The following is an 11,859-nucleotide window of genomic DNA, read 5'->3' as shown; positions in this document are numbered from 1 at the left end:
ATCACTTTTGAGTGTTAATTCCAATTTCCAAAGATAGAGAGTAGCGCAGGGTGGATGAACTGACACTTTGAAATCTTCCTTCTAAACCATCTCTCTTTTTCTTTTTTTCTTTTTCTTTTTTTTTTAAATGCAGTTTAGAGGATAGGCATACAAGTCACTTCGGAACTGGTTTGGAATAAGTACCATTATGAGATATTCATGGACCAAACTTAAGTGGAGATATATGCATCCTTGAAGAAATGGCCAGGGTCCTACCAACCCTTCAAATTTCAAGGTTCATCCATGGCCAATTAAACCAAATTTCACAAAACTAAACAATGCCAAGATAAATTTTGAAACTATTATTATAGTTGTCGAGCACAAAATACCCGAGCGATGCATCCATCGGCCATCCTAGTTACTGATATTGATAGAACCAAAACAATAGGAAGAAATGAGAAAAAAAAAGTACTAAAAACATCCCCCTTTTCACTCTTTTTCCCCCTCACCACAAACAGATTCGTTTTTCCTCTTTTACATATCTTCTTCTGCTCCACTGCTCCTGTATTATTCAGTCACTCAAATCTCACCATCCCAAAGTTCTTCAACAGTCCTGTATGGACCAAAAGTCTCATGCGCAAATGAATTTCCCCTGAGCAATCGTGCCTGTATAATTCAAAACGAGAATACATTCAGGACCATAAGATAGTGGAGCAAGAGAGTTATCGGAATTCATCAAGCCACTTGTAATTCCTTACTACAGAATAATAGCATTTTTGCTGAGAAAGGTTATAGCAACTTGCCTGTTCAATTTCAGAAAACTTGGCAAATAAGTCCTCGGGAATAGACCAATCAAAGACATTAAAGTTCTCCTTGATCCTCTCTTCATGTGTGCTCTTTGGAAGCACACTTTGACCCATTTGCAGGCCCCAGCGCAGTGCAACTTGTGCAGGAGTTTTGCCTAATTTCTGTGCAACCATATTTAGAATTGGGTGCTTAAGAACATCACTGTTGAGCCATGTTGTGCCCGGAGAACCCAGGGGTGAATAACCCTGAAATAAAGATATGCCACTTCGTTATTTTTCACTAACACAAGACTCAAGAATCCAACACAAAGTGGAACAAGAATTACATGCTCACCGATAAGTGAACTCCCTTGGATTTGCAAAATTCACGTAGCTTAGCCTGCTGCCATGAAGGATGACACTCAACCTGGTTGACAGCAGGAGGAACACGTGCCACAGCAAGCAGATCCCCCAATTTCTTTGAAGAGAAATTACTAACACCAAGAGCCCGAGCTTTACCAGAGTCATAGAGTGCTTCCATTGCTCGCCACGTGCTAGGTATGTCCGGCTGAATAAAGTTTTCAGGCTTGAACCCAGCTGATCCTTTCTTCATCCGAACGGGCCAATGGATCTTACAAACAAACAAACATCCTCATATTAGCCACAATTGAGAATTACCTTCAACAATACAGGATACTACAAAATCGCTAACATAAAAAACTCAACATCTTCCAAATGTTATTCTTAAAACTTGATGTCAGGCAATAGTTTCTACTTAACATAAAATATTCAATGACACTGTTTAGAAGCTTCATTTAATCGGCATATTCACCAGTATTAAATAACACAGACAAAGGTCAGATAAAGTAGCAGTTATCAAGCAATACATACAAGGTATAAATCAACATAGTCAAGCTGAAGATCCCGCAAAGTTCGCTCTAATGCAGCCGGCACGTCTTCAGGTGAATGATCAGTACACCTGTGCATAACATAGTTTTAGAAAGCAATCTTCGATAAAAAGAAAATCCATGGATAAAAAGAATATACAAGAATGAAAAACGAACCAGAGTTTGGAGGTGATAAACAGCTCCTCACGTTTAACCACACCATCTTCAAACAGCTTCTTAAAAACCACACCAATCTAAAACATATACAGACATGCACATACCGATCTGATCATTATCATTAACTTACTACTCAATTAAAAAAACTAAAATCTTAACTTTATTTATTCGGCATCCAAATATCGGCTTTTGCTCTTCTTTTTTTCGCTTTTCTTAACAAAAAAAAGTGAGTAAAAAATTTAAAACATAAAGTAAAATATGGGTTCTAAAAATATGTCCAATCCAAACAGAGCATAGTTTACCTCCTTTTCATTTCCGTACACTTGAGCGCAGTCGATATGGCGGTATCCGATCTGAATAGAACGACCAAACAGACATCTAATTATTCTTTTATTTTTGAAACATCAAAATAAATACGACCAGCGAACTGCATTTCCAATGAAGACAGAAATATTCGAGAACTGCGACGATCAACAATAGTGCCAACTATATATACCTTTACGGCGGCAGAAACGGCGGCGCCAACGAGGCCAGGTTCAGACTGCCAAGTCCCCAAGCCGACGGAGGGAATCTTGGCTCCGGTGTTCAACTCGAAGAACTTGATTGCATTCGCCATCTGGATGGAACAAAGAGAAAGCGCTTGGTTTGGACGCAAAATGCGAAAAGCTAAAATACGAAGAGCACCTTGCAGTCGGCCACGCTTTTTATAATGCTAAAATGAAAAAACAGAAAGAATTTCCTTCCCTAAATTTGTTATTAAGGAGCGGGGATCATGTGAGAAGTTTCTTCAGTATTCCGCCACGTGTGCTTTGCTGTGATGATGGACTGGGACACTGGTTCGGCTTTGCTGTGGAAAATGAAAGTGGGCCCAACCCCCAATGGTGAAAAGTCGGCCTGCATTGCGGGACCGTCCACTTCGGTAGGATTTTGGATTTCATTTTGGTCGGACATACCAAATTGTTGACCAGGTGGGCCTATCATATTTTACTCATTGAATTTTAATTTTCTTATGAAAATTATTATTGATTTTAATCTTTATTAAAAAAAATTATTTGAATATCACTTTTTTTCAGGAAAAATTATTTTTTTAAATTAACCGGGCTGAATTTTACAATAAAAGAAATCAAAGTACAAACTAACTCATTGAAGATGAACCTACGAGAGTGAAGAAACAAACAGAATTAAAAACAAGAACCAAACAAATAAATAAACTGAAATTGAAAAATAAAAAAACTAAAATCTAGTCTAGACTTAGCTGGCGTCCACTCCGCAAAAGTAAACTCTAGAAGCTTGTGTTGGTGCCAAATTCCTAAAAGGCAAATGTTCCCAAAAAATTGATCTTTTGCATTTCTTTGCCGTTCCTTCTACCCAAACGTTCCCCTTTCTGCTATCAAACTGGTTCTCTTGGTCTAAGGAGCAAAGATCCCCTTCTGATGTCGTTCATCATTTCTATGTCCAGGTAACCTTATTAAGATAAAAATCCTATGGGAAAAAAATTCCTAGTGAAGGAAAAAGAGTACATATATCTGTAATACGCATAATATGTTGCCTCGTTAAAAACCTTATCAGGAAAATTCAATGGGACAAAACCTCGATTAAAGGAAAAGAGTACAGCACGTATTTACTCCCCCTCATGAAAACATCACATACTTTCTCATATTCTACATATTCAATCTTGAATACTAGTTTTTCAAATGACTATTTGAATGTATTTGCTAAACATTTATATCACTATTCTTTTGAAAGTCATGAGTGAGGGAAAATTTGGGGGAAATATATTTTGATCTCTTCAGGAGTTTCAACAATAATCATAGCAAACTTTAATCACGATTCTTCTATAAAAACACAAATAGGTATTTTAGATCAGTTTATAATCCCCCTTCATATAAATGAATAATTTCTTGAGAAATTCAATATGTTTTTAGCATCCTAAATCCTTCAAGGATTTTAATATAAACTTTACTATATAATGGTTCATAAAAGGTTGTAACAACAACCATTAGACACAAGTTAAATCTTTTATAAATTGTTAAAATAATATATCTATTTACCACATATATTCAAATTATTCCAATTCATATAAATGAATAATTTCCTGAGAAATTCAATATGCTTTTAGCATCCTAAATCCTTTAAGGATTTTAATATAAACTTTACTATATATGTAACGCCCCTTACCCATGTTCTACATCGAAACAGGGTACGAGGTATTACCAGCTCATAATATATATCATTAAACGAAACCGAAATAGAAATATGTCATCCAAATAGATAATGTATCATTATAACATATGTCTTGAACAATATTAGCCAACTTCAATGGCTTATACAAAATAATTTTGTTAAATAATGTAACCAATATTTTAAACCTAGGCAATTATGACACGTAACAAAATAACGAAGCCTACTATACATGCCATAATTCAAAAGAAATGTTTAGTTCAAATACCCAAAAGTATTGATAGTGTGGCAGATCTTCAACGATCCTTAACTCCCGAGCAATGCCGGACGACACTATAAGACAAAAGAGAGAAAATAAAGTAAGCTTATATAGCTTAGTAAGTAAGTATATAAATAATAATTAAAGAATCTAATATGTTTACACATTAACTCAAGTGTATCTACTTTTAATTTCAATATTTACTCCACTTTGATTGAGCTGTCTCTCCTGCGTCATGTTCACTAAATAAATCATAACTCGAGTTACAAAACTCAAAATTCAAATCCATAAAATTTTCCTAAAACTAGACTCATATAACTTCTTACTAATTTTTTTCTAGAATTTTTGGTCCATCCAATTAGTACAGTTTATTAGTTAAATTCTCCCCTGTTATACAGCTCGACTGATCTGACCTCTGTTCACTACGAGTTGAATTTCTCCTAGTACACAATTCAAATAGCCATGAAACATGTTTCATTTAAACTAGACTCAATAAATAATCTAGACATACAAACTATATTTCTTATTTATTTTTGTACAATTTTTAATGATTTATCAAAGTCAGAATAGGGGATCACATAGTCAATCTGAACAAGTCACACACAAATATAAATATCTCAAAATATAGAGTTCCTTTGCTTGCTCTGTTTCATTTATATTAAAATAGACTCATTGAGCTTTAACTTCATATCTCATTCAGCCTCTAATTAAATTTATACTATTTTTTGTGATTTTTCAAAGTCACATCACTGCTACTGTCCAAAACAGTGTTATTGCAAATTCACTCTTTCACACTTTCTTTGTATTAACCTCACTTAGCATACATATCACAATTCATTTTCACCACATTTCATACATCACAAGTATAAGTCCATGATTACAATGCCACCGTAAAATTATCCCGTTGAACAATTGGGATCAATCCTCGATACTTGATGGTTTCAGCACACTGCCCCACTATCATATTTCGTATAATTCGGCTCTCTTGTACACATGGTGAACACTTAGTACCACCCATGTGACCTAGCCAATTTATCTCTTAGCTCTCTTATCTACATGGTGTCCTTCACTTGGAATCACACATGCGACCTAGCTACATTTATCTCTCTCGTAGCTCTCTTGTCTACATGGGATACATCCCGTATCACACATGTGACCTAGCTACTACATAGTATCTCGTAGCTCTCTTGTACACATGATGTGCACTCAGCACCATACATGTGACCTAGCTACACTCCATCAATATTATTCAATCTTTCCGAATGTTCAACCGGGATTTCTCTCTCTATTACTTATTTCCATTCCTCCAATAGTCGATTTATGTTTCAAAATTAGCTAAAATACATATAATAGGCTGAAATATAAAAATGTAAATGAAGTTAATGTATTATTTACATACAAACTTACCTTGGTGCAAAATATAGAAATTTTTCAATTTAGTCCAAAACCTTTTCCTTCCCCCGTTCAAGATCGATTTCACGCCTTTCTTGATCTATAACAACACATTTAGCTCATTTAACACTCATACTATTTATTTCAATCCAAAAATCATATTATGGAAGAATTACATTTTTGCCCCCTAACTTTTACAAAATTACGATTTTGCCCCTAGGCTCGGGAATTTAATTTCAGCCATTATTATTATGTTTTATGACATGCTGATCATTTTTCCCTTCTATGAAAACATCAAATTCTCACTCTAACAAATAGTTATGAACAATAGGTATTTTTACCGATTATGTCGTTTTACTCGTTTTCACTAAAAATCGCTTAGAAAAGATCGTTCTCCTAACTTCAAACATTCATATTCTACCATTAAACATCAAAATACATGCATATCATTCATGGGTAAAATTTTAAACATAAACCCTAGCTCGAAATAATGGTAGAAATAGGTAGACCGAGATACGAGGATTTCAAAAATGTAAAGAACATTAAAAACGGGGCTTGAATGCACTTACTATTGAGCTTGAAAGCTTGGGAAAAACCCTAGCTATGGAGAACATGTAAGTTTTGGCCAAGCTTGAATGAAGATGAACACATTTTTGTGTTATTTTTCCCATTTTATTTCATTTAATATAAAATGACCAAAATGCCCTTACTACTAAACTTTCTTAAAATTCCATCCATGTCCTAATTTTTGTCCATATAAAGGTCTAATTGCCATTTAAGTACCTCTACTTAAAACCCCCATTTCAATCAAGTACTTTATGAACTAGAACACACATTTTTTACCTATTTCAATTTAGTCCTAAATATCAAATTAAACACCCAATCGATAAAATTTCGCAACGAAATTTTAACACAATTATAAAATCATAATATAAATACTAAAACTTAATCAAAATAATTTATTTCAACCTCGAATTTGTGGTTTCAAAACCACTATTCCGTTTTGGCCCTAAATCGGGCTGTTACAATATAATGGTTCATAAAAGGTTGTAACAACAACCATTAGACGCAAGTTAAATCTTTTATAAATTGTCAAAATAATATATCCAAAGGTTATTGCATCCACCACAAAAAAAAATATTATATCTTTTCATAATCAATGCCAGGACTTAGCGAAAAATTTCATATTTTTATTCCGTTTTTGCAAAACTACTTCCTTTGTACCTTCACTGGCTTTATTGTAACACCTCTAACCTTTATTTGTCGCTGAAATAGGGTTACAGAGCATTACCGAGATTTACAGATCAAACAATTTCATATCATTACACATTCATATCATAAACTAGTAATAATCAATCATATCGTCCCTTATATGAGCCCTCGAGGCCTATAATACGCATTAGAATCAAGTCGGGACTAATCTAGAAACTCAAAAAAAATTTCGCAAAATATCAAGATTTTTCCATGGTGCAGAGGGAACACGCCCATGTGACCAGGCCGTATGGCTCACACAGTCAAGAGACACGCTCGTGTCTCATGCCGTGTGGGCATTCAAAATAAAGGTACATGACTGTGTCCTAACCCGTGTTCAAATTAGGGTGCTCTCTGACTTGGGTCACACGGCCAAGCCACATGTCCATGTGCTAGGCTGTGTGAGCATACTGACTTGTAATTAAATAAGTGCAGTGGTCACATGACCAAGTCACACGCCCCTATGCTAGGCCGTGTGAAAATTTTTTGGGTTTTCTGTTTTTCAATTTTAAAGATGTAGGAGACACATGGCCAAACCACACGCCCATGCATGAGGCCGTGTGTCACACACGACTGAGACACACGCCTGTGTCTTTGCCCGTGTGGACGAAAATAGGCCATTTCCAAGGCCACATTTCTCACCCAAATTTATCTTCCACCTACATAAAAACTTTAACACATTCACAAGCCAATACAAGACATTTAAATAAATCCAAAACAAAGTTTTAAACAAGTCATATTATCACATATATATTAGCATTCGAATTTACCATGATGATCAAAACACATATTTGCTTACTTATACCAAATATACTATATCAACTCATTTATCAACATGCCTATATACTATCCATCATTCAATCACACCAAACATTTATCAAGATATGTCCAACACAAGCCATTCCAATGGCTAGTCACAACCAAACACATACATACCATTATTGGCCAAATTTAGCCTATACATGCCATTATAACCCAAAATTTAGTTTGTTATCTATATCGAATTGAGCTGATGAATAGTGTGAGATATCTCTACTAAGCTTCCAACCCAACGAGCTTTTGAAGTACTATAAAATAGAGGAAATAAAACAGGGTAAGCATTTAATGCTTAGTAAGTTCGTATAACGGAAAATTAACTTACCATTCATTTACATTTAAGGTAAGCATACAAAAATACATCCAAAGCAAATTGGCTAATAGCCTAAACACATAACTTCATCAAAAATGTTAGTCATTTATTTCACATGAATATTAAGAAACATGTATGAGCTCATCAAATATCAAATTTCCGTGTATTTCGAGTAAATACGGATAATGATTTATTTCAAATTCATATATTTTCTCATGTTAGGATTTTGCCCGTTGAATCATTTAAAATATCGATGGATACAAGGGTAATACACACAAAGTGTACAAATCTGTAATTTGTCAATTCATATTCAGGAATGCTCATACGAGCACATAAATGAGAAGCTCTCTCTTGAGCCATATAAAGGGAAGCTTATGTGAGCCATGTAATGAAAAGCTCATTCGAGCTCTATAACAAGAAGATCATAAGAGTCATAACCGAAAAGTTCAAGCGAGCCAATATCGGAAAGGTCCGGAGAGTCAAATAAATCGGGAAGCTCATGAAAGAGCCTTTAATTAGGAAGCTCCGAAGAGCCATATATCAGGACGCTCATAAGAGTTACGGTGTGTCCACAACACATGCAGGATCACAACCAATTGGGATGCTCTAAAGAGTTATGTATCGGGAAGCTTGCAAGAGCCATATAATGGGAAGCCTATGAGAGCTAATAATGGGACCCCCTTTCAAGTTGTGGTGTGTCCGCAACATATGCAGGACCACCACTGATTCGGGAACCCTGTATCCATCGAATTTTATTTATTCAAACAAAACTTAATACTTGCCAGTTGTCGTCAGATATGTGATTAATTTCATATACATGGAAATAATACAATCACATACACACATTCAATTCAAAAATATAAACATACAATTTAGTTACACGAACTTACCTTGACAAGTGTTCTCGTACGCAAAATCTACTAATCTGAAACTTTTTCTTTTCCTCAATCTAACTTCGTTTTTGGTCTACCCAGATCATATAAATAAGCTTAAAATTAATTTAATACAATTCATACTCATTTTAATCTAATTCACATATTAGGAAAAATTACCATTTTACCCCTATACTTTTAATTAATTCTGGTTTCATCCCTAGGCTCGAAAAATGAAATTCATGCAATTTAATCATTATTCCAAGCCTAGCTGATTTTTACATATAACAATAAGAGTCATGTATTTCAAAAAAATCAATTTTTTCCATGAATTTTCCATCTTTACAATTTAGTCTCTAAATCTTAATTTTATCAAATTTCACTTTACAAAAGTTGTTTATCTATCAACAACCTTTCATTTTCTACCATAAAACTTCATTATTCAACTATATTCATCGATGGCAAAACCCTAATACTTTGATAACTTTACAAATTAATCTCCGAGATAGCTGGATTAAGCTATTACGATCTCGAAAATATAAAAATTACTAAAAACGGGATAAGAATACTTACCTAATTAAGCCAAAATAGTTTTCTTGAGATCAACACCCATAGCTGGGGTTTCCATGTCTTAAATCTTAGGAAAGATGATAAAATGATGATATTTTGTTTTATTTTATTATTTATCATCTTTTTATCTTTTACTTTCCAATTTCATCATTTTCTTTATTGAATTTTCCAATGATGATTAATCATACTTATCTACTAACTCCACTAATTAGTTTATTTTCCATATAAAGACCTCTAATTTTGAATTTTGTAGCTATTTGATCCCTGTAGCTACTAGAATTCAACTTTTGCATGTTATGTAATTTGGTCCTTTTATCATTAAACATGTAACCGATTAAATTTTCTCTACGAAATTTTCATACAATATTTCAATCATAATGCAGACCATGAAATAATATTAATATAATTTTTCTTCAGGACTCGAATTTTGGTCTCGAAACCACTATTTCAATTTCACTGAAAACGGGTTGTTACATTTATACTTTTAGATATTTGGACTACTGGTCCAAAAACTCCACGAATTTAATTGTACTTGAGTTGTATCTTTCTATTTTGAACAGTCTATTCCATATCTATATTTATTAATAGATTTATTCAAGATCCTCCTTTTATTTCATTATTTCAACAATAATATTACATACAAAACCATTGTCAACCAATTTTATTATCAATTCTACATTTTTTCGAATTGACATAACTTATTGAGATATCTTATTTTCACTGTTTTAATCTTCAATTTTAGGTACTTGAATCTCTTCTAGAGTTTTACTTATTAGTTATATCTTGGGTCTCTTCTGGAACATTCGCCTTCACTATATAACCATCTAGATTTATTTATCTTTTATGAGAATTTTCATATTTAGAACTTGTAATGAGTTATCCTTGTTGAACTTCTGGTTCAAATTACTCTCCCCCTTAACTCATTACAAGTTATTATTTCCCTCCCCCTAATGTCGAGAAAACTATCAAATCAAAATAATAATCATAAATCATGTCATAATTGAATCTCCAATATATTTAAAACATATAATAATACGAAACTCTTAATTAATATATATATTCCCAACTTTCTTTGAATATTCACTCATCTTTGTTATAGTGGAGCAATTGGAACATATACGCACATACAAAAATTCAAAGATGAGAAAATTTAGCTCTTGACCAAAAATCAATTGTAATGGGAAGTATTTATAACTTATTGGCTTGATGCATACAACACGTAAATCAACATAATCTCATGTTGAAATATGAAGTTTAGTTCTCATAAGTAATGGTTTAGACATTAACTAGAGGCGCTCAATCAATAATTTCTCTAAATCATTATGCGCATAAATAATAAACTTTTACAAAAAAAATTCAAACTCAATCAATAAAAGACTTAGATATAAACTCATTAGTATTAGCAAGCTTAATTGCATGATCTGAAATTAATTGTAACACCCTAAATTCGGCCTAGACGTTATGGCCAAATCTAGCGATGTCACATGATCGAGTGTTTGAAAATCGTGCCATCACGACAAAACCATTATTCGTTTAAAATACTTTACTTTATCTCTTATTAGTTTCTAAATCGTGTTACTCATTTAGTCAGTGGTTTCAAAATGTTATTCGTCGTGGAAGCTTTTAAAACAGTTTAAGTAATCGTGCATTTCTTAATGAAACATTTGTTTCTTTTGAAAACTGAAGTTTCCTATATCTAGCAGTTTAAAATCCATAAAGTAAAGAAAAACAGAAATCCCAAAACCAAGCAAAAGTCCAGAAGTGCAATTTACAACCCAAAAGTTTAACCAATAAAAATAAATTAGAAATAAAACTAAGACTCATGTTTAAATCCTTAACAGTCCAAAATTGTGGTCACCGTCGAAGTCTCCGCCGCACCGATCCTTCTAGATCTGAGGATTACTTGTGTACATTTAAACAAAAGGGTGAGTTTATATAAACTCAGTGTGTAATCCCACAGAAAACAAACGATAGTAAAACACAGTGCACAGTTAAAACAGTCCTGGGCCTAAGCCCTTCTCGGTATCAATTAACAGTTTGGCCTTAGTCCATCTCAGTACTAGTATGCATTAGGGCCTTAACCCATCACAGTATCAGCATGCATTAGGGCCTTGCCCATCATAGTATCAGTAGCAGTCATGCAGTATTCAGTAACAAGTCCTACCCAACCAGCCTCTACACACCATATCCGTCCAACCCTACACTCCATGTGGAGATTAAATCAACCCACCCATCCCTACACTCCAAGTAGCACAGAATGACGCACAAATCAGTAATTTACAGCTGAGCTACCAGTATATTAGGCTTGAGAGCCTTTTAGTACACTTCTTCCGAATATAATCAACTCAACCCCATGCAATGCAACATACAAATCATG

The 11,859-nt window shown here is 33.8% G+C and overlaps 1 protein-coding gene across 1 annotated transcript; it reads right to left on the bottom strand.

Annotated features, from left to right (window-relative positions):
• Window positions 1–318: 318 nt before the first annotated feature.
• LOC107888724 (NADPH-dependent aldo-keto reductase, chloroplastic) lies at window positions 319–2,557 on the bottom strand. Its single transcript, XM_016812912.2, has 7 exons — window positions 2,325–2,557; window positions 2,131–2,181; window positions 1,829–1,905; window positions 1,656–1,743; window positions 1,120–1,395; window positions 783–1,031; window positions 319–645 (listed from the first exon to the last, which is right to left on the bottom strand). Exons 1-7 carry the CDS (start codon window positions 2,442–2,444, stop codon window positions 559–561), a joined length of 948 nt encoding a protein of 315 aa, XP_016668401.1. The 5' UTR covers window positions 2,445–2,557; the 3' UTR covers window positions 319–558.
• Window positions 2,558–11,859: the final 9,302 nt, after the last annotated feature.

Source organism: Gossypium hirsutum, chromosome A04, assembly GCF_007990345.1.
Source record: "Gossypium hirsutum isolate 1008001.06 chromosome A04, Gossypium_hirsutum_v2.1, whole genome shotgun sequence".
Lineage (NCBI taxonomy): Eukaryota > Viridiplantae > Streptophyta > Magnoliopsida > Malvales > Malvaceae > Gossypium > Gossypium hirsutum.
Note: the sequence above shows the minus strand (reverse complement) of the source record. Positions and strands in the feature narration are given on the sequence as shown.

Coding starts and splice junctions, on each gene's coding strand:
- LOC107888724 (XM_016812912.2), bottom strand. CDS start 2,444: ATGGCGAATGCAATCAAGTTCTTCGAGTTGAACACCGGAGCCAAGATT. Junction 1,906..2,130: donor TGTACGGAAATGAAAAGGAG/GTAAACTATGCT, acceptor TATATGTTTTAG/ATTGGTGTGGTTTTTAAGAA. Junction 1,032..1,119: donor CCAAGGGAGTTCACTTATCG/GTGAGCATGTAA, acceptor TCTTTATTTCAG/GGTTATTCACCCCTGGGTTC.